Here is a 24463-nt window from a genome sequence, read left to right on the forward strand (position 1 = left end):
TTCCCCTGTAGGTAACTAACTGCTTTTCTCTTGCTGCTTTTAAGATTCTCTCTTTGTCTTTAACCTTTGGCATTTTAATTATGATGTGTCTTGCTGTGGTCCTCTTTAGGTTCCTCTTGTTTGGGACTCTCTGTGCTTCCTGGACTTGTAAGTCCATTTCTTTCACCAGGTAGGGAAAGTTTTCTGTCATTTTTTCAAATAGAGTACTGCACAGCCTATAGCTGGAATGTTCGAGTTCCTACTCATGTTCTTCAGGGCTCTCGTTTTGCCAACATGAAAAGCTGTAATGAAAACACCTCTGAAGAAAAAAATTAAGGCTTGGCTCTTTTAGGTCCATCTGTTTGTGAAGCCTTTCCCAAATACTCTAGCTCTTAGTGTTATTCCTGTCCTGACACCCTGCAGTACATGATATGTTGTAGCAGAGTTCAGTGCTTATTCTCTGCTCTATAACTTTAAATTTAACTAATTTTCTACCTCTGTGTCATCATGAAAAGTTGATTTTTATTCACTGTGTACTTCCCAATTAGATTATGACTTGGCACTTTTTTCATAGCGTTTAAAAAAATCTTTTACAGCACTGTATATCACAGCTTTATTAATTTCAACCCATAGTGAGAAATAGACTTCTTTCTTTACAGTTAGACATAATTGTACATACTGAAATATTGGAACAAAAGTTTCACAAACCATTGAGTACTCTTAGTAGGGAGATGTACTGTGATTTATTCTGTTTTACTAAAAAAGAAAAGGGTAGTTGGGTGCTACAGTTTGAAAATCACGTTCTACAACTTCTCACCCAGGGCTAGCTAGATATTCAGATACTTAATGAATTTCACCTTTTCTTGAAGGAGTACTGCTTTGAGGCTTTTGATGATGTCTGAAACTTAGGATATGGAAATGGTTATTTCATAAAAAATTTTGTTGTCTTTGATACAGTTTCACGGACACAATGTCTCCCAGACAATCAGTTGTGGGCTTTCAGCCTTGAGTTTCTTTTTTTGTGTAGGAGGTAGAAACTTGTTTCTCACATCTGTACTCTGGATTTGTTCACTTCCTCTTTGTTATGTTCACATTCTCACATCAGCTCTTTCTATGCCTTGAGAACTTTTTTTGGTGCGTGAAAGTAACTTGCTTTTCTCTTCTCTTTGGGAAGCTTTTCCTGCTTGTTTCCATAGTTCTCCTTTAGGTACTGACCCGACGTGACCCTGTTCAGTATTAATCTGGGAGTGATACATATTGGACTCTTAAGATAGGATTTGAAACACAAAAGTGGGAAAAATACATTGTATTTTCTCATATTTGCATTAAACAAAAAGAAAGTTGCATGAAACTGATAGCTGGCCATAATTAGTATAAAAAAGGGAAGTATTCTTGATAAGAACGTTTTCTAGATAGATGTTCAATTTTTTACATTTTAATCATTGTTAATTTCTTGATAGGCTATATACTCTATTTTCTTAAAGAGTATATACTGAACATAATTAGCTTTTCAAAATGATATGTCTTCATAGATACCATTTTTTTCTGCCATATTCTAGCTTTAGATTGTGGAGATTTCTTAACTTTCTTGAAAACATTCCTGGTTTTCAGTTTGCTTTCGTTAACTTGCATCTTCCTTATAATGGCAGAATGGAGGGCAGTCAGATAGCATTTCCCATGGTTGACTATGTAAAAGATATGTCATGGGGAGCAGCCATCTCCCAGTGTTATTTTCTTTTTTTCTATTTGCAGATGGTATCTTCAAAATAATAGATCAAAGGTGTTCTTCTAGTTACAACTTATTATTCTTTTACTTGCATGATTAATTTTTTGGCATGAAAAAGAAGCATTTCTCAGCTTTCTAAGAATTCATACTGGGTAGGTTTAAGGAGGTACTTATCAGACAACTGTTTCTGAGGATTTGATACTATGTCCTAATTTTTATTCAGAATTTTGTTAATGTTTGACCTTTAATAGACTGCCTAATATTTTATCGGTAATATTTAATTCTCATTAAACATTGGAAGGGCCAGTAGATTCACATGTTGCTAGAAATTAGAAATGTGGGCCTGGGAGGTGCTGTCGATACCAGTGTCTTACATACATGGTAACTGAGGTCCTGTTGCCGGTTACACAGAAAGTTAGTGGCATAGCCGGGAAAGACTCAAGTCTGTAGCTTTGCTAATTCAGGGCTATTTTTAGTATACTATGGTCTCTCTACAGCCATAAAACAACATTTCCTGGTGGCCAAAGGTGCAACTTCCATTTATAAAATTAGTAAGTCCTGGGGTTGTGCTGTACAGCTTGCTGACTATAGTTAATCATACTGTATTGTATGGTTGAAAGTTGCTAAGAGAGTAGGTCTTAAAAGTTCTCATCTCAAAGGTAAAGAATTTGTAACTGTCTGTGGTAATGTTAACCAAATTTATTGTGGAGATGACTTTGCAATATACATTAATCGAATCATTATGTTGTACACCTAAAACTAATTATAATATTATATGTGAATTATACCTCGGTAAAATTAAAATCCACAACATTTCCTAATTTTAATAAAACTTTAGTTTTAGTTACTAACATTATATTGACAGGAATATTACCCAATCTTAACCTTGTTTTTTAATCACAAACATTTTGTTTCTGTTTTTCCCCCTTTATTTTATTTATTTTATTAAGGCTTTTTTTTAGAGCAGTTTGAGGTTTATGGCAAAGTTGAGGGAAGCTACAGACATATCTAATACATCCCCTGCCCGCATACATGCACGCTTCCCCTATTATCAAAATCCCTCACCACAGTGGTGGTGCATTTATTACAGTTGATGAGCTCATATTGACGCATCATAATCACCAAAAGTCCATAGTTTACATTATGCTTCACTCTTGGTTTTGTGCATTCTCTGGGTTTGGATAAATGTATGAAAACACTCATCTAACATCATTATATCATATAGAGAATTTTCACTGGCCTAAAAGTCCTCTGTGCTCTGCATATTTATCCCTCCTTCTCCCTGACACCTACAACCAGTGATTTTTTTTTTTTACTGTCTCCATAGTTACCATTGAGTTTTTACTTTCAATTATTGTAATTTTTATATTTAGAAGTTTTATTTGGTTCTTTAAAAAAATCAGCTTAGACTTTAGAGTCTCATTATTTCTTGGCACATATTAAGCACTTGTTATATATCATGTCTGAAATAGTTCTGATATTTAATGTCTTTGAGTTTCATTTGGCTGTCTTTCTGCTGGCTTTTCTTCATGGTACTTTGTTTTCTTGTTTTTATGTGTGTGTACTTTTTGACTATGAACTCAAAATCTCTTTGAATTTTATTTGTGGGAACTCATTTTTTAAAAATCCTCACCTGAGGATATGTTTTTATTGATTTGAGAAAGAGAGAGAGAGAGAAACATTGATGTGAGAGAGAAATACCAATCAGTTGCCTCACATAGGTTTCCTGACTGGGGATTGAACCCACAACCTTTGGGTATATAGGATGATGCTCTGACCAACAAGTCACCCAGCCAGGACTGTGTGAACTCTGTGGGGTGGATTAAATTTGTCTTCCAGAGAGTATTTATAATTCTGCTAGTTGTGGGGTAGAAGAAGGTACTGTTAACTCAGGATCTCTTTGAATTACATTTTGTGCTTAAGGTTTTTTTCTTTAGAGACCATACAGCTTGTATGAATTTGGGTTACAGACTTTCATGAGGACCAACTTGTGGCTTTGAAAGTTTGGAAGATACTTATTGCCTCACCTCCTCCAGTGCCAAGGACAAGTCAGGCAAGTTTCCTTGCTGTCTCCTTCAAGAATTATTTCTTTTTCTCTCTTACATTGAAGACATAGCCCTTCATGCTGGGTCTTCTGCAGACCTCGCTATCTTGGGTGGGCCCTAAGTTTTAAAGCACTTGTTTTCCTGTTTTCATTTCATTCAGTTGTCAGAGGAGAGGCTAAAGGTCACTAGGGTTGCCAAATAGCCTCAATGTGAAACCGGTCTTTGGTGTTTGCTTATCGCCCAGGGTTCCCCCATTACTTCGTGTTTTGGTTTCTGTAGATTATTTTCTCACCAGCTCAGTAAATTATTATTTTTCTTATTTAAAAATGTATTCATGTTTTGGCTGTTTTAATCAGGAGGTTCAGGAATATCCAGTTGCTTTTTCATGATGAATTCTGTAGTAATAGGTAGAGTCTAAAATAACCTTTTGTGCAAGTTACAGTAACGGAGACAATACAGTCAGAAATGTCTTCTTCCTTCTATGCATGCCACGTACTCAGAAAAGACAAGAGAATACCGATGCCTGTGAAAGCCTTAAGGTAGAAATTCTTAACTGAACACACCACCATCTTTTCCCCAAGTAAAGAATCGCTGATTTCATAAGGCATTGTTAATTTTAGTGGGATCATATTTCTCAAGTGTGGGGATGGAAATATTGACTTGTTCTAGGATCAATTTAAATCTTGGAGTGCTTGATTGACCATTATTTGACATGATAGAGTTTATCAGGTTCAACAAAATTTTCAAGGGATGCCTATGTTTGAGAACTCTAAAGATGCTGAAAATTGTACAGCAAATTTTTGTCTTTGTGTTGGTTTTCACAAGTTACATCTAACTCTAGTGTTGAAAACACTTTTATTTTACTATTATTATTATTTTTTAATTTATCTTTACTGTTGAGAGTATTACAGTTGTCCCATTTTTCCCCCCCAGTTGGCCCCCTCCACTTTGCTCCCACCCCCTCCCCAGACCTTCACCCCGTTATTGACTGTGTCCAAGGGTTATGCATATAACTGCTTTGGTTAATCTCTTCCCACCCTCCACCCCTCTCCCCTCTTTCCTCTGAGATATGACTGTCTGTTGCATGCGTCAGTGTCTCTGGATCTGTTTAGTTTGTCAGATTCTTTTGTTCATTAGCTTCTTCTTAAAGAAGACCCTTCAACTTTTCCTGTAGTGCTGGTCTGGTAGTGATGAACTCCTTTAGCTTTTTCTTATCTGAGAAGCTCTTTATCTGATCTTCAGTTCAGATGATAGCTTTGTTGGGTAGAGCAATCTTGGTTGTAGTTCCATGTTTTTCATCACTTTGAATATTTCTTGCCACTCCTTTCTGGCCTGCAAGGTTTCTGTTGAGAAATCAGCTGACAGTTGTATGGGTGCTCTCTTGTAGGTAACTAACTGCTTCTCTCTTGCTGCTTTTAAGATTCTCTCTTTGTCTTTAACCTTTGGCATTTTAATTATGATGTGTCTTGCTATGGGCCTTTTTGGGTTCCTCTTGTTTGGGACCCTCTATGCTTCCTGGATTTGTAAATCTGTTTCTTTCCCCAGGTAGGGGAAGTTTTCTGTAATTATTTTTTCAAATAGGTTTTCAATTTCTTGATCTCTTTCTTCCCCTTCTGGCACCCCAAGAATACGAATGTTGGGCCTCTTGAAATTGTCCCAGAGGCTCCTTATACTATCTTCATATTTCTGGATTCTTTTTTTCTTTTTGCTCTTCTGGTTGGGTGTGTTTTGTTTCCTCATGTTCTAAATTGCTGATTTGATTCTCAGCGTCCTCTACTGTACTGTTGATTCCCTGTAAATTATTCTTCATTTCAGTTCGTGTAGCCTTCATTTCAAATTGGTACTTTATTATGTTATCGATTTTCTCATTTATTTCCCTAATAGTCAGCTTAAACATTCTTATAAACAAAATTCTGAACTCTATCTGTTAGCTTGCTTGGATCTGTTTCATTTAGTTCCTCTTCTAGAGATTTCTTCTGTTATTTCCTTTGTGACATGTTTCTTTGCCTCCCCATTTTGGCTGCTTCCAGGTGTTTGTTTCTATGTATTAGGTAGAGCTGCTGTGTCTCCTGGAATTTGCAGAGTGGCTTTGTGTAGTAGGTGTCCTATAGGGTCCAGTGGCTCAGCCTCCCCAGTCTCCTGAGCTGGGCCTTCTAGGTGCTCCCCTGTGTGGGCTGTGTGCACTGTCCTGTTGTAATTGAGCCTTGGTTGCTTTTGGCGTCACTGGGAGGAATTGATCCCCCGGCCAATCGGCTGTGAGGACCAGCTGCAACTACAGCCAAAGAACTGCTATGCTGGAGACACCCCTATGGAGCAGGATTTACTTTAGTGGAGCTTTGGTGTTCACCAAGTGCACCCCTTGAGTGTGTCACTCGTGGATGTGGTAGGGTTGTAGTCCAGCATGGTCGAGTCTGACCACCAGGTGCACTGTTTCTGGGGCCTCCCAGGAGGTACAAAGTCAGCCTCTGTCTGTGCCTTGCCCAGAGCCACCCACCATGAGCTACACAGCAATCCGTAGTTGGCTGCTACTTGTGCTGGGCTTGGAGGAGCCCAGGAGAGGCCAAGCTATGAACCTGTGCAGGCTGCCGCTAATGCCAGGCCTGGGGCCACTTACTGAGAGGTATGGGGCACGCTGAGGCCAGCTCCTGCTTGTTTGAGAGATTTTAGGAAATTCCTAAGCATGAGGCTTGAGAGGCCACTTGCATAGAAAAGCCCCTGGAAATGGCCTGGATGAGCTGCAGGTGGGGAGGGGCGGGGCCAAAGGTGTGAGTCAGGTGCTGGCGATTCAAATATGGCGCCTGCCTGCCCACTGTGTGCGGGGAGGACTCGCCAAGGAGCCATGGCCTCTGCCATCTCTTCAGTCTGGGAGAAAGCTGGCCCTCCAGGTCTTGCCCCAATTTCAGGCAGGTTAGTTCCTCCCCGAATGTCCCAGGTCCTTTCACGCTGCTGCCTGGTGCTGGGGCTCAGAGGGAGTGCATCCGAGTCCGTGCGCGGGCCCTTTAAGAGGAGCTGCTGGGGCTCCCGCAGCCTCTGCAACCCTCAGCGACAGTCCTCGCTGGTTTCACAGCCCAAAGTTGTGGGGACGTGTCTTCCGGCCCTGGAGCCCTGGGCTGGAGGCTTGATGTGGGGCTGGGACTCCTCGCTCCTCTGGGAAACCTCCACCCCGAGATGTCCCTCCTGGGTTTAAAGCGCGGCACTGGGTGCGGGCCCCCGGCTGCGTCTCCGGGATTCAGCCCCGATCCGCCCGAGTCTCTGCCCCTCCTACCGGTCTCAGTGCTTCTTCAGGTCCCTGGTTGTAGGGCTTCTGTTTACCCAGATTTCGGGAGGCTCTGAGTGATAGAGGTTCTGTATTTTAGTTGTAATTTTGATGTGGTTGTGGGAGGCGGGGGGTGCAGCTGTTACCTATGCTGCCATCTTGTTTCTCTCTCTGAAAACACTTTTAAATGAAAAAAAAACACAACTCATTAGAAACTGGATTGCTTAGTATACTCTTTGCCTTTGTAGTTAGCATTTGGCTAGAGATAGGGATGTACTCTGATAATTTGTGCAGAGAAAATCCTGAATCTATGCCATAAGAAAATTGTCCTGCATTCACAGAATCGGCAGTAAGCATCGTTACCATAGTAAAGTATAGTCTACTACACCGTACCTTAATTTAGAACTGTCCTAAAGTAAATTCCATTCTCTTTGTACTTTCCATTTCAATCCGCTACCCTTGCTTCCTCTGTAACCATAATCCTTCACTGTTGAATTGTGGAGTTTTGTGTTAATATAATATTCTTAGAAGAAAACTGATGGGAGATGATGGAATGTTGAATTAGAAGAGACTTTCGAAATTACTTAATCTTTTAATTTTTAAAACATATTTAGCTGTGAAAACCTTATTTTGTTTAAAGGTTTTCTTGAAAACTCAACAGGAACTTAGAGATGGTGGTTTTGAAAATCACTGAGGAGACTGACCCTTTTATTTTGCAAAAGAAGATTCTTAAATCCAGAAAGGTTAAATGATGATGGTCTTTGGTGGTTTCCACTTTCTCACACTTAGCTTCCTCTTCCCAGACCTCCTTGGATTATGGTTCTGCTCTTTGTTAGGCTTTTGGGGAGTACAGTGTTGGAACCTCAGGGACCACTTTGTGAGTTTGGCCAGACCAAAGAGAGGCTCTACTTTTTTAATGATAGCTGTCTCTCCTTTTTAGAACTCAGGGTCCCTGCCATGCAGGTCAGGACAGAGGGCCCAGCTTCCTTTCCTTCTCTAGGCTTCAGTGCAGGAAGAAGGAGGGTGAGGACAACTTGGTTCCTTTCTGCAGTCTTCCTCACCTCCTTTTTCTGTTCCCACACCCCAGATCCCTCTTCTAATTAGCCTCTCAGGAAAGACTACAGCCAAAAATCTGGTGCTTGAGTAAGAATTAGACTAGAATCCTGCATAAAGGGCAGGGCCCCTGAGGATTGGCGGTGCTGTTCTTGTTCAAACATTTGAGAGTTTGTCCTCGTTGGTCCAGGAGCATAATAACTGAACTCGGTAGATGGTGTCATGTAGTTATTTCTCAGTTGCATGGAGAAGATGATACTTATTACTAACTGAAGAGAATAGCTTTTTTTTCCTTTTGGGATTGATGGAAAGAGGGAGAAGAGAACCAACATTTATGGGGCATCTGCTTATGTACCAGCCACTGCCAGATGCCTTTTCAAAAGTTTAAATTTTGATTATTTGTATCTGTTACCAGTGATTGATGGACCTGGATTCTTGAGTTTGGGCAAAGAAAGAATTCAGAGCCAAGAACATCAGTGCTGGAGGAAGTTATTTAGCATGTAAAATGAAAGTGCGCTCAAAGAGAAGATCCAAGCAGGCTGCTCAGAGAGCTGCCTTGGCCTTTTAGAAAAAAAGTCACAGGCAGAAGTGAGCTAGCTGGGCTGCTTGGACTTAGAAAACAAGTTAAAGAGGCAAAAGAAGGGCCTTTAGAACTTAGGAGAAAAGAACGCAAAGATACAGTCCTGAGGAAGGAAGGCGTGGGTGTGCTTTAGAGATGCTGAGTTTACCTGTTTGTAGGGTTTTTATCTGTTTTCTAAAGGTAGGATTTTAGGGGAAGTCTCAGGGGAGGATCTCAGTAGAATATTCATCACTTTTCTAGGTGTGTCTTTTAATATGATTCGTCAGAATGAGAGAGTAGTGATGGGCCGTGGTCTCTATTGATTGGTCATTGCTGGCATAGGGGGTCATTGGTCATTGCATCTGGTCCTGATATCAGCCATGGTGTAGCTTCCTCTGATTTTGCTGCTTTTCTGGGCCTGGAGCTGAAACACATCTGAGGCCTAGATGTTATCTCTAGTTTGACTAAAGCTCTGTCTTATCTCTATGGTCAACAGACAGGAGGTTTTGTTCCTGGGGTTATTTGATGCCAATCAGAACCTCATGGTCCTGAGGGCTCTATCATCTATCTATCTATCTATCTATCTATCTATCTATCTATCTATCTATCTATCATCTATCTATCTATCTATCTATCTATCTATCTATCTATCTATCTATCATCTATCATCTATCTATCATCTATCTATCTATCTATCTATCTATCTATCTATCTATCTATCTATCTATCTATCTATCTATCTATCTATCTATCATCTGTCTATCATCTGTCTATCTATCATCTATCTGTCTGTCTGTCTGTCTGTCTATATCTATCTATCTATCTATCTATCTATCTATCTATCTATCTATCTATCTATCTATCATCATCTGTCTATCATCTATCTATCATCTATCATCTATCTATCTATCTATCTATCTATCTATCTATCATCTATCTATCTATCTATCTATATCTATCTATCTATCATCTATCTATCATCTATCTATCTATCTATCTATCTATCTATCTATCTATCTATCTATCATTATCTATCTATCTATCTATCTATCTATCTATCATCATCATCATCTATCTATCATCATCTTTATTGTTGAAAGTATTAGAAATGTTCCCCTTTTCCCCCCATTGATCACCTCCACCCTCCACCTTCTAGGCTGTCCTGAGGGCTTTAATGGTCTAAGGGAGTGGTCGTGCAAGGGAGAAGGATGCAGAGGAGTCAGGGTGCTGGGTGAGTCCAGTTTGAATTAGCTGTCTGTCTCCGTTTCCCTATTTCACTTGCCAAGGAATTTTCCTATCTTTTTACTGTTCTGCCTCATAGCTACTGTATAAAGTAGTTGGTAATATTTTCATTTTATAGTTAGGAATCTGAGGCACAGAGAGGCTAATAATTTGGTACATAGTCAAAACTTGAGGACAAGGGGATGGGACAGGGCTTTCTAAGCAGTGCATGAAAATATGTGGTATATTTGGGGACAAGTGAGACATCTGGGGTGGTTAGACTGCATGGTATGTGGTGTGTGATTGGAATTACACTGGAGAGAGAATGTTCACATCTTGTTCTGCCTTTAGTTCATTCTAAGGCCATAGATGCCTTCCCAAGGTGCGTGTAACTGACATCATTCCACATAGATGTATGAGGTTGTATTTTGGGTAATAGCACTTTTTTTCTGTGTAGAGGGAAGAGTTTGTTCTCATTTGCGAAAAAAAAACAAACACACTACACTAGAATTTCAGTTTGAATTCTTACAGTTGGTGGTAAAATCTGGGCTTACCTGATAGTTTTGAACATAGGTGAGGAAGTTTTGTGACAAGAGGCTTGAGCTGGCGGGGATGGGGAGTGGGGCTTGCAACATTCCTATGAAGACTGTTTTCATCAGTGGGTCTTGAAGTTGCTATAATAATTGAATTTAATATTCTTATAAAAGTTATTGGTAGCCTAATTTAGAAATAAATGGTATTTGTGAACTAGTGATTGTGTGAGGATTTTATGTAAAAATAACACACACACACACACAGTGCTGGATGGCTGGAAGTTATTAGAGGAAATACCTTGTTTTGGGAGAACTAGATCAGCAACGCAGGAGGTCCCTTTAATCAGTATGTACTTATTTTCAGGCTTGCCCCATCAGTAAGTTGAGGATGTGTTGTCTAACAAAGGTCTGGGCTTCCCAGGTTTAGGAATGTACCTCTGTCAAGAGACAGCAGGGGTGGGCTTCTGCACACTAAAGGTGGTCTTAACCATATGCCAGTGTTCTTGAGGCAAAGTGTGTGCTGTTACATATAAGATGGAGTTTTGTGCTAATCTGTTTTAATTTTTAAAATTTTTTATTTAACATTGTTTTTGAGAAGTATTCATGTTTTGTATATAAATCTAGTTTATTTATTCTGACTCTACTACATAATATGCTATCATATTTTATAGACCATGGAGATTGCTGTCAGCTGTGCAATCATCAATGATACTTTAGTAAATATTCTTGTCACCTTTAGTTCTGTGAGAGAATTTCTCAGGTATATACCGCCAAAGAATTGTTAGGCCACTGAATATAAGCATTTTAATTTCACAAAATTTCAGCTCTGAGATGGCTGCTATCAGATTACAAACTCCTTTTAGAATACATGATACAGCAGGGTCTTTAATTCATTACTTAGATAAAAGGAACAAGTTAGGAATATAATTCCTTGATCTATCCAGGCTTTGGTTACATGAGAGTGCAAACTAGGTTTTAGTAATATTCTTAAAAGCCTTTATTCTTCACTGTCCTTTTTTATTTTCTTTCAATAATGTTAGGTAGTTATAGGGAACATAGTTATTTAAAGGATGTCTCCATAATGTGTAAATTATTGTGATAACGTTATGAAAATACTCTAAATACTAAGATTTTTGTTTTTCGTTTTGTAGGGCGCCAATGCCTCGGCATTAGAGAAAGAGATTGGTCCAGAACAGTTTCCAGTGAATGAGCACTATTTTGGATTAGTCAATGTAAGTATTCATTGATGCTTAGCCTTCAGAATTATGGTTAGAAGTAGTTTTTAAAATGATGAATGCATTTCATAGTTTATTAGAGAAAACTTGTTCATTTGTATCAGTAGACTTAATGCCAAGAAACTCGATTGGGAATTTTGCATTTATCCTTAGTGGAAGGGAACAAAGTTGTCTAGTGACTTAAGTCTTAGAAATAGAAAAGTTTCTACTTATAAGCCTGATCTTTCCCATTTTGTGTCAAAATTTTCTCATACCAAAATTGCATATGGCTTAGGCCAAATGATCTATCGATTCTTTGAGACTTATTTAAATGTTGACATACAGGTGGTCCAAATAGTTTAGTAAATGTCTCTGTGTGTCGAAGGGTCTTTGTCATTTTACCTCTGACATTGTTCTACTAGTATAAATATAAAAGTACAAAATATAGGGGGAAAGTACATCTCCAATCCTTGTGGAGGTAATTCTAGTAATTATACATTATTAAAACTTTGGGAAAACCTGCTTTAGAATTTTTAACTCTTCTGCAACATCAGAAAACACCACAAATCTGTGTTATATAATTGTTGGGGTCATTTATACTATTATAGTATATTGTTAGGTGGGTCTATGGTGAGTATTTAAAAAAATATATTATATATGATAATATAGGTAATTAAGTTAAATTGAACAAAATTGGTGTGTCACTAAATACTAGTATGCTAGTATGTAATTATGATATATGAGATAGATTTCTTGTGTGATTTGGGGAAAGCAGTTGAAGTGGCATGTATGCCGCCTCCTGCTTTGGGAATCACCTCTGCAAATTTAAAGCTTATAACAAAGAATCAGCATCAGCAGTCTCCACCCTCCTGCCCCTCTACATAGGGGACTACTGATTATTCCTCTGTCTATTTTCTTCTGGAATTACCCTTAGATTCTTAATAAAGCACTTTTACTTCTGTTTCTGGCTATTTAGAAAAAAAATCTATTGACTTCCTGTTAGGGTAGATAAGAAATTTAGTTCTTTACATCTACCACCATCCCCTGCCAACTTCACTTTCCCCCATTCTTCCAACATGGAATTAACCATTGCTTTATTTTTCCATTTACTTAATTCCCATTTATTCTTTCCAAAGTCTTTATCAGAACTAAAAAAACCAAATTCTCAATATCAATTTCCACTGAGTCAGGCAAACCCTCCCTTTCCTGGTGACATCTCTGTGGAGCCCTCCGCCCTGCTGTGCAGCCTTTGCCTACCATTCCTTTTATGCCACCTGGACATTCCCTTCACGTCTTGCGTTTTCTAGATCCTGTTTTCTTTCCTGGTTTTCTCCTTGGCTTTTACAGTAACTTCTTTAGGAAGTGTGCTTGGGAGATAAACTTTGAGATCTTGTGTATTTAAAAATTTTTTGGTTATAAGAGCTACATATGAGATCTTAGGTTATAACCTTCCTTAGGAATTTTTAAGACCTTACTCTATTGTTTTCTAGCTTCTCTTGATGCTGTTTGAGAGGGCTGATGCCATTCTGCTTCTTGATCCCTTCTTTATATGGCTTTTTTTCCCCATTTAAAAAATTGAGGGGGGGTGTGGCTCAATGGTTGAGCATCGACCTAGGATCCAGGAGATCGTGCGTGGTTTGATTCCCGGACAGGGCACATGCCCGGGTTGTGGGCTCGATCCCCAGTAGGGGGCCTGCAGGAGGCAGCCGAACAATGATGACTCTGCCATTGTTGATGTTTCTCTCTCTCTCTGAAATCAATAAAGATAAATTGAGGTGGTCATTTAGGATGTTCTGTATCTACTGTTCACAATGTTCTGAGTTTTCGTGTGTCTTGGTCTCCTCCCTTCCATTATTGTACTGGGCATTTATGCACTTGTTCATACTGATGATTCATTTTCCTCAGTTCTAGAACATTTCTTATCCTATTATTTGCATAATTTCTTTTTTATCAATATAATTTCTCTGTTCTGTGTTTTTTGATATACTGTTAGATGCATATTAAAACACTTAGACTAATTCTTTGTATTTCTTTTTTCCCCCCAATTTTGATGATCTGCCGTTTTAATTCTGCATTTTAGATTATTTCTTCGACTTTTTTTGTCCAGCTCATTGCACTTTTTATTTCTTAGAATGTTATGTTTGTTTTTGAGCTTGTTTCATGAAGGCAGTATTTTCTGTTATTTTTCTCAGGTTAGTATTTATAGTTTTTGTTGTTGCTGAGGTTTTCTTATACGTAATGGATTGTTTCTGAGACCTCTAAGTTCATTGCCCCGCCTGTTTTAAACTCTGCTTTTCCTATTAGAAGCTTTCCTCAAATTTAATTCATATATAAAAGTGAAATTCTAAAAAACTCATTGGGGTATTATGGGTAGAACTTGTCTATGATTGGTTTCACTCAAAACAGGCTTTTAAGAAAATAGCTCCCCTTCACTTCCCCCTCCCCCCAATTTCAGTAGCTGCGGGTTTTCTCTGGGGCTGTTTATTTCCCCCTCCAGCGTCCATCTAGGAGTGGCTTAATTCGGGCCTTTATTTAATCTTCTGTTTCCTGTTCAGTGCCTCACTGCAGTCCTTCAAGGTTCTTGACCATACTCCCAGTCAGTGTGGAGCCTAAACCTTCAGTTGAAAGAAAGGTTAAATGCCTGGGGGTCAGGGTCAAAATGGTCCTTTTTTTTTAAAAAAAAAAAAAATCTATTTATTTATTTATTTATTCATTCATTATTGATTTTTAGGGGGGAGAGAGAGAAACATTGATTTATTGTTCCACTTATTTATGTATTCATTGGTTGATTCTTGTATATGCCCTGACTGGGGGTCAAACCGGCAACCTTGGTGTATGGGGATGCTGCTCTAACCAATTGAACCCAAAACGATTCTTTTAAGGACTTATACCAGACTTGTGATTTTGGATGCAGCCTCCCCTCCCCGCAAAGTCCCCAGGTCTGCAGGTGTGAATCAGTTCGTTTTTTTTTTTGTTTGTCCCTTATAGGCACTTGGGCTTCTACTTTTTCTCCATCTGCCTTTTATCTTCGGTAAGTTCACTGACATCTCTAGTCTGTGGTTGTCTTCTTGGGCCTTTTGAGGTTTTCCCTAATCTATTCTTTTACTGTAACTTTATTAGGGTTTCATGGGGAATAGAGTTAAATGAGTATATTTACTTTACCTTGTTTAATGAGAAGTCTGGCTTCTACTTCTAGTACCTAATAAGTTCTTATTTCCATACAGAGTTGTCTAGTGATCAGAAGCCTCATTTCAGTTCTGGGAATAGCAGGACCCCAGATGCTTCAGTCTCCTTACTACTTTACTGTAGCTATCACCTTTATTTGGTTCAGACTCCAATGCTAATATGTATATTGAATTGTAGTAAAGTTGTGCCCATTGATAGTGTCCCAAAAGAACCCATTTTTAAAAGAACAATAGTATTATATATTGAAAGTTGTCTTGCCTTTAACCTTTGCCAGCATAAATACAGGCTGGGGCAAAAGTAGGTCTACAGTTCGTATGGAAAATAATACAATTATTAATAAGTAATAACACAAGAATAAACTCTGTGTGTTGTGTACTCATAACTGTAAACCTACTTTTACCCCATCCTGTATTTCAACCTCTCCACTTTGTGTCTAATTTTTTTACAGATAGCCTCAGAACAAGTAAAACAACATCCTAGATAAAATCACATAAAATGATTACTAAAATTCTGTAATATTTTTTCTGCTGTTTTAAAATTAATATAAGAATATCAAAATTCCAGTGTTGATCATGTACAAAAAGGGTTTCTGTTACTCCCTGTGGATCAATCTGAATGCAAAAGGTGGTCTTTGTGCTTCTCTCTAAAACTGAGTAACTGAAATTCAGTGAAATCAGAAGAAGCAGAAGGGAGTGAACTTAGTAAGAGACCATCAGAGGAAGCGTTGCCTTTATCCCTGCTACAGATGAGTGGAAGCATAGTTTCCGATCTCTGTGCCTGGTTATGATGGTAAAGAATTGAGATCTCAAAGGTAGCCAGGACTCCAGCTATGAAAGATTGATAAACACCTTGAATTATACTCAGAAATAAATTGGCGATCAGAGTAGATGCAGCCGAACTGGTATAGTGATTACTTTTTCTGTGATTTATACTTCAGGCTTCTTGGCGATTGTGTTTTGTACTTTTAACCTTTTCATGTAAGTCCTATTTTTCATCTCTTAAATTACCACTTCTATTCCTCCCTCCCCCTTTTATTTGTAGAGTTATCATACTATAGAAGTTACTTAAAAATTAAGGTTAGAATTCTGGGGGCAGGGGAGGGTCGCTTAGTTTATGCAGAGATCAGCATTTCAGCTTTTTAAATTCATTGACCCTATAGCCCTCTGCCGAGTAAGTAGTTAGTGTTGCAAAGAACACTGGAGTGTAGCTGCTTTAAGAAACTTTGTGGTTGGATAATCTTTTCTAACCACTGGGTTTTGTTGAAATGAAGCACACATATATTTTCTTTTCATCAGTCTGTTCTCAGCTGGAGTTCATTTCCAGGTTCATTTTAATTACTTTTACAAAGTGCATATGCTGAAAAGAGTTCCGATTAGATATGCCTGATTGGAGCCCTTTTTGCGACCTTTGAGTGGTGGAATCACTTAGTAGCACTTGCCTTTGGGAAATAGTACATATATTTGGGCAGTTAGAAAGTAGATTTTTATTTTTTTAAATGGAGAGAGGAAAAATAACTACAGTTTAATTAACGTAGCAGAAAATTTAACAGCGTGGTTCCTGTAACATTGTTCATGACAGCCTATTTTCCATCATTTTCAGTTGCAAATATTTTTATTTTGGAGGAATATTTTTACAAATGATAGCTTTTATGGCATTTTACTCTTACTGAATGATAATTCTGATGTCTATCAGAATAGCCTACGTGTTACATAGAATGGAGATTTCCTTTTGCTTTATCCTGTGTGGTGGTCTTAATATTCGTGATGTTATTGGAAGTGGGAGAAATACTGGTATGGAGTAGGGGGTCAGAAACAATCCTGAGAAGGCAGAGGAATCTCTGGAAGCTCTCTTTTGCTGTAAAATATTTTACTTGCATGCCAGCTGTTTATATAGTCAGCTAAATTCTTTGAAAAGAAATTGTTTTACTCTGATAAACCAGGTTCCCTTTTTCCCTGTTTCTTGTAGCTGATGAGTACTTACTTTAGTAGAGTTGATAGTAAAGAGTGATTTAAACTAGTAGTATTTCCTACTTTTTTGTGCAGTTGATACATTTTTAATAGCCTGCTTTCATTGTCTTATTGTATGGTTCTTTGTTAATTTTCTAATACAGTAATCCCTAACATAAGTAGGTTGAGCTCAGTCTATTTGTGAGGCTACCATGAAATGTGCTTTCCCCCCAAATCTTTGTTATAAAATGATTGTGTTCCTAGACTGTCTTATAAAAGGCCTGAATTGTTAGTAGTCATTAGTTGGAATTCTGGATCCTGGGAGAGAGAAATAATTAAATTTTCTGTTTGTGAGTTATGAAGTTGATAAAGCAAAAGTCTCTTAGTTCTGTTTTCTTTTGCATCATTTTGATGGCTATAGGCTAATGGAGGTTTACATTGTCAGAGATCCCAGAGAACAACCATATCAGATCTGACAAAGAACTGGCCCAGGTTCTCTGGCTAGATTGGATCAAGTGCCCCACACTGCCAAGTGCTCAACCTATGAAAGGATTTGTGATCGACAGACAACCCTAAAATATTTGCCTAGAGAAGTCAGTTCCTAGAAGGATGCATGGGTCAGTGGAGTAAGTGTGGGGGGGTAGGTGACAGATGTCCACTAGCATGTGGAAAGACACTTTTGGATTAGGTCCACTTGGCTGTAGTGAGGGTTTTGGGTCTGGCAGTGTGAGGTATATGTTATAGACAGGGCCACCTAAACAGAAACTGTGGTTCCAGGGAAGAGGCCTTTCCTTAGAGGGGGATGGTCACAGGACAGGCACCATCACCAACCTCCAGCCTGAGGGACAGTGGTGCATTTTTAAACATTTTAAAAAGGTTGACATAATGTTAAAACCACTAGTCTCTAAACGTAGTATCTAAGGTGATCTTAGGGGTATGGGTAAAATATATTAGAATTTCTAAGATTTATTTTTATCTAAAAATGAAAGGTAGATTAAACTTTACTAATTCTTAATAAATGGATGATACTGGCATCCATGCTCTATCCCCATGTGAAATGGTGTTGTTGCTTCAATTCCAGTAGTGCCAAAGAGATGATAGTATCGCCCTCTCTGATTCATGTATGCCATTGCAATGTATTATAATTTAAATATAGACTTAGAGATATATGATTTAATTTCAGTTAATCTATTCTTCAGAATGGCCAAATGACTTTAAAAGGTTGTTTCCAAAGTAACTGTAATGATGAGGTTCTAGGAACTATTCTGAGTGCTTTGTGCAGATTACTCATTTAATTCTTTATAAGATTCTAAGAGGTAGGTGCTGTCATAAACCCCATTTTACAGGTGGGAAGCTAAAGAACAGAGCTGCTCAATAGTTATCCAAGGTCAGGTAGCAGAACCAGAATCGAACGCAGACACTTTGGCTTCATGCTTTAGGTGCCCTTAGTTGCCATGCTGTGCTGCTCATGAGGCAGATGGTTATTGAATGAATTAAAACAAATTTGGTAGATAAGAATTGAAAATTTAATACTATAATTTAGAAAGTAAATGCCGTCAAGGAGACTCTTTCCACTTGGATCTGTGTATGTATCTTTGTGAAGATACCTTTTTCAACTTTGATAGCCATTCAGACCACATACCTAAATAACCCAGACTGTCAGATCACTGTGTTAAAATTTATAACCCATAGTTTACCAAAAAAACACATACTACAGTTTCATTGCTCTCACTTAAATACTAATAATTTTTAGTGAAAATTTAAAAATTAGTATATGTAAGACAAAAATTTAAAATGTTCACTTCATTTAATCACATTTGTTATATTTTTAGTGCACACACTGTAGTACATATAGAATTTATAAATATGCAGATATTAGGGATATGTATTTAAATGGTCCTATTGATGGGGATATAATAAATATTTTTGGGGTTATTTTTTTAAGATGTAGAGAGAAAGTCATTACAGAAAGCAAGGATAGGTCATTGTGTTCAACATGCAATTGAAAAAAAAAAATCAATGATTAGGCCCTGAGGAGAGTGGCAGCTTTTGAAATTTGTTTCCCCTGATTCTAACTCTAGCCAACAGAACCAGCTGAGAAAACAGGGTAGGTTTCAACCCTAAAGAATGTCTTTTTCAGCCCGGCCGGGCGTGGCTCAGCGGTTGAGCATCGACCTGGGATCCAGGCGATCAGGGTTCAATTCCTGGTCAGGGCACATGTGCGGGTTCCGGGCTCGATCAGTGACTCTCTCATCATGGATGTTTCTGTCTCTCTCTCCCCCTCTCCTTTCCTCTCTCTGAAATCAATAAAGATATATTTTTTAAAAAAAGTGTCTTTTTCAGATATTAGACATTCAGAAACAAGGAGAATAAAGGAAACCATTCCAGGCACTTTTTTTGTGTATTTACTTGAAGGCTATAATTTTAGGTTTAGGAAATTGAATGAAAGTTACTGTTAAAAAGCAAGGACATTGAAGGAGAAGTTTCAGAGTTATGAATAAGATTAAAAGTTAGCATATTCTGGAGAAATTTTTCAACCTCTAATATTTGGTGGAACTGATGAAGGTAAGTAAACAAAGACCATACTAGAAAACCTTAAAAAATTGATTATAATGTTACCTTTTGCTTTATATTCAGAAGATGAGCAAGGGGCTGAGTTTTTCAGCTTTCTATACAAAATATAGACTCCCTCTAGTTCCTCGGCCTATCCCATTTGCTTCATGTGATTTTTTTTAATAAGCAGATCAAGCCTTCATTAAAAAATTTTCTAATATATTGTGAGATGCTGTCTTTTTATCTACCTCTTCTGTGAAAGTTGTTAGAGTTCCCTATTGCTTATTCTTTAATAAAAATGTCCAAGTTATGGAGATTGTATTCTCTCTTAAATTGACAGAGCTGTAGTTCGTTGGTCGTTAGTTATTAGACTGTGGTACAAATACTAGTATTTTTCAGACTAGTACTGAGTAATTGATTAATCTTTACAATTATAGGTTCTACTGTAGGTGTCCTTAGTCCCTGGATAAGCTTTATTGAAGTATATCCCTAGTTATATTTATTATAATATTAATGCATCATCATCATACACTTCTTTTAGCATTTCTCTAGAAAGCATTTAAAGCATCCGTCTTTATGAAATCAGCTCTTGGCTGTGATTGGCAATATGAATGGAGAAGTCATATATACTCACGGGGTCTCATGTCCCTATTTCTGTTTTTGTGGTATTAATTTGTTCCTCTGTTCCTGAATATGTTATAAATTGGTAATTTGATCTAGACACTCGATAAAAGTTTAGTGGTTTTGATTTGTAAGCAAGAATACTTCATTGGAGTTGCTGTATATTTCTTGATGCATCACATCATGAGAATAAAAGTTTGGTTGTTCATTTTTAATGATACTGTAATGTATTGGGGCTTCAGGTCTGAACCTTCCATTCTAAAGTTTCCTATTAACCTTTAAACTAATGTTTTTAGTATCCATTGATAACCTTTGCCTAATTCATTATTTACAACCATTTCTTCTGAATTTATTAGCTGGAATTATTTATAAACAAGAACTTTATCGATTATTTAGGGCCCCCTGAAATAAGATTCTTATAAGAAAGGCAAGGTAAAACTTGCTTTTCTATCATGTTAGTTTACAACCTCCACTGGAGACTAATGAAGGTGTGTGTTTTTTTAAATGTCATTATTAATTCATAGATTTTTATGTAGTTGATGTGCTTTTTATTCATTGTGGTAACTCTTGATGCAAGTTGGCTTTTGTATCCCCACTAAAAGATTCTCTAGGCTGATCTTGTACATTGTTTATTTCCTGTCCCAGACCTTGCATAACCCTATCTGCAAGGTGTTCTAGCTCCTTTTTGTGGGAAAAGGCTTTTTAGAGGCCACAATGTGGGTAAGCTTATTTCTGCTAGGCATTTTCAATGGACAGACCTTGGAGAGACACACACACACACACACACACACACACACACACACACACACGCACGCGCACACACACACACACTGTCTCTCAGATTTACAAAAAGGCACGAGCTTATACTGATATTTCTAATTCCAATTTAAATTTATAGGGCTTTTACTCTATGACTTGTATTATTATGCTTTTCCTTTACATTAAAAATTTTGGTTCCTAAGGATATTAACATAATTCCTTGCTTACTTTGTCCTACAGTATATCTGTACTAGTTTAAAAATAATATAAATAGGTTGATTCTAACAGTATGACTACTGAATGTTTAGGATTGGTTGTTTTTCATTCTTAGATTGTGTTTCGGTGGTATGTATAGTAAAAATTATGTTTTAAAGTCACTTCAAGTAATTATTTTCTGTGTAGTTCTACCACCAAATTGATACACATTAAGTTTCATTTAAAAAAATAGATACAAAATAAATATTTTATAACAACATATGTTCACAGGAATCTCACTTTCATTTCTCTCTACTCTTTTCCATCTTTCCATAAGTAACTATTTTCATTAGCTTTTAATTTATCCTTCCTAGTTTTTAAATATAAGCAAACATGTATGTGCTTTTGCACATACATTTAACATTGTACATTCTCAAACACTCTTCTTTACCTAGCCTTTTAAAGTTAATATATATGTGATCTCACCCCATGGCGGTACTATGAAAATTGTCATCATTCCTTTTGCACAGTATCAGAATACTCCCCAAGACCTCATTCATTGACTGTTGGGTGTTTTTTCAGCTGACTTTGGGAACCAGTGTCTGTTAGTGGGAAGGGGAAAGGAAGGCAGTAGATTTTTATCAAACTTTGTGTTATTTCCTCTGTGAGGTAGGATTGTTTTCCCTAAAGAGGAGGAAATTGAAGTTCTGTAAGGTGTAGTTATATACTCCAGATCACATGGCCAATAAGAGGTAGACCCATACATAGTTCAGGGTATAACTCTGAGGCTACAGGTCATTTCTTTCTGATAGAGCAAGAATAAGTGACCTAGCATTTCAGTGGTTGTTAGGCTGTCATATTGATCATTTTAAATGTAATATTTCAGAGGGTCTTGTTTTTTCTTGCTTTTTTTGTTTATTTTTGGATGGCCCTTAAAAACCTGATTTAAAAAACAACACCACCACCTCACTTTTATGTTTTTTAAAGAATTTTTGAGAGTTATATTTTTAAATGTACAATATATAAAATGCTTAGTATACAACCAATACTATTAATAAAAATGGGAATTTAAAAATTAAAGTATGAAACCTTAACTAATCTTGCTATTTAAACTATATAGTTTTTTAAATCAGTTTTCAGAAGCGTCAGATTTTTTGCATATATTTTCCTTCAACTTTAACCTGAAATGGATGCCTAGAGCATCTGTTTAATGTTAAAATGGCTAGTTTGCAGCCAGAATAATTATTTCTATTCTCAGGTATTAATTTATGAGGATCATAAATTCCCTATTTTTCTCTTTCTCTTCTCTCAACTATACACATGGAAATTCTTTCTCTTAAAAATGTATTGTCCTAAATTTAACCAAAAAAATTTTTTTCTATTCTAGTTTGGGAATACCTGCTACTGCAATTCAGTTCTTCAAGCACTTTATTTTTGTCGTCCATTTCGGGAAAAAGTTCTAGCGTACAAGAGTCAACCTAGGAAGAAGGAGAACCTTCTTACGTGCTTAGCGGATCTGTTCCATAGCATAGCCACCCAGAAGAAAAAGGTTGGAGTAATACCTCCCAAGAAGTTCATAACAAGATTACGGAAAGAAAATGGTAATCCTTTACTTGTGAATATTTTGCTTACCAAACAGGAAGGTTAAATATAGCATACTTCAATTCAGCAAACATTGCCTGAGCATCTTCTTTATGCCAGGTGATATGTTAGACATTAAAGAATCCAAGGTGACGCTCCTGTCTTTAAGGAAGTCTAGTTTAGTGAAGAGACAAATTGTAATTAATATGAGCTGTGATTGTTTGAAGTATGTTGTACAAAGATAGATTCTGTATGCCTGGAAACGAGAAATTATAATTTCTCTTTTTTGCCTGCTTGGCTTTTCTATTAAGAATGAAGTCTGTCCCCCACTCCCCCACATTATTGTTCATTTGTTGTTTTGTAATGCTTTTATGTATTTAACTCATTTGATCCTTGCAATAATCTGGTATTACCAGGCATGTTTTTCCACATTTTATCCATGAAAAAAATAAAATAAGCTAAAGCCTTGCCAGGAGTCACACCATAAGGAAAGAAAAAACCAGAACAATAAATCAGACTTTCCAGCTTAGGATAGATAGCTTTAGTCATTCTCCTTCCTTTTAAACATAGTAACTGATTAAACCCCACTTTCCTTTTCTCTCTTAAAATATTTTTAGTTTAATTTTTACAGCAAGCCAATAAGTCAAGCCCATAAATTAGAAATTGTTATACTTTATATGAGATAACTGAGGCTCAGAGAAGTTAAGATAACTCATCAGGGTCCCAACACTTCTCCCTGACATCTAAGCCCAGGTGTTCTATTTGGTATGATGTGCTGCCTCAGAAAGCCCCAATGGGGTTTAAATAACACGTAGACTTCGGGTTTTGTTTAAGTTGGCCATTTCAGTCATTGTAGATATAAAATTGAGTGGTATTTTCAGTTTAACTTTGTTATCAAAGAGAAAGATACCCACAGAAATATGATTTGAGAAGTCTTTAATGTTGGTTAGTAAATACACCAATGGGTAATTCTGCCCTTAACTCGGTTGACACTGTTCATTATCACTTGAGTTGAGATGACCCTGGGTCATATTTTCTAAAAACGTAAGAAGATGCTGGAATAATATGGCTATAGGCTATTCTTGCATCTGATACACATGTTAAAGATTTTGTTCATTTTCTCCATATGCAAAAAAAAAGTTATTGCTTTAAAAAATTTATATTTTTTGTGTTTTTCTGATGAAAGCTAAACAATGTTTTACTTTCTTAGATTACATATCTTACAGTATCTTATGTTTTTAAGAAAGCCAAATCTAACTCTTTTAGAATGCGGATTGAGTGACTCAAGTGTTTTCAGTCTGTATTGCTATAAAACTTTAAAAATTTTGTCCTGGTAGAAAATTCATGTACATGATAATTGAACATGCCATCCTGTTTCAGCAATTTTGGTTAGTATTTTAGAGGTGGTTGACATCAGGAATAGGAGACTCACAGAACACACATTATTTTCCTTTTCATTTATAGGACATATTTTTTTTAATTTCATTGTTTAATATGTTACATGTGCTCTGTCTTCGTAACGAAAATAGACTAGGCTGCTTAAACAATAAAACATTCATTTCTCACGTTTCTAGAGGCTTGGGATTCCAAGATTAAGGTGCCGGCAAATTCAGTGTCTGATGAGTGCCCTCTTCTTGGTTTGGTTTGCAGACAGCTGGCCACCTTCTTGCTGTATTATCATAGTGTGTGTGTGTGTGAGAGAGAGAGAGAGGATTTCAGCTCTCAACCTAAATGACTTCCCAGAGGTCTTGTTTCCAAATATTATCACACTGGGGATTAGGGTTTCAGCATATGAATTTGGGGTGACACAATGCATGCAGTCCATAACATGATCTGTAAGTGTACCATGATTTCTTTACATTTTAGATTGACTCTCATGTTGAACACAGAGTTCAAGTTACTGTGTTGTGAAAGTTCTGTGTAGTTAAATACCCACGGCTTTATATATTTGTATAAAGCTGGTATAAAAAAGAGTTTATTGTGTTTTAATTGTTAAATATTTTTTGAATTTTTTGTGTTTAGGCAGAGTAAATTAG

General features: G+C 37.2%; 1 protein-coding gene across 1 annotated transcript in view; it reads left to right on the forward strand.

The window, feature by feature from the left end:
- Positions 1-24463, forward strand: part of USP12 (ubiquitin specific peptidase 12) — an 87199-nt gene that overhangs the window by 25710 nt on the left and 37026 nt on the right. Inside the window, exons 2-3 of the mRNA XM_087814441.1 lie at positions 11524-11604; positions 22234-22447. Of these exons, the coding sequence (XP_087670567.1) occupies positions 11524-11604; positions 22234-22447 (295 nt within the window). The remainder of the gene's footprint in view (positions 1-11523; positions 11605-22233; positions 22448-24463) is intronic.

This window comes from Miniopterus natalensis, chromosome 2 (genome assembly GCF_054644295.1).
Source record: "Miniopterus natalensis isolate mMinNat1 chromosome 2, mMinNat1.hap1, whole genome shotgun sequence".
Classification (NCBI taxonomy): Eukaryota; Metazoa; Chordata; class Mammalia; order Chiroptera; family Miniopteridae; genus Miniopterus; species Miniopterus natalensis.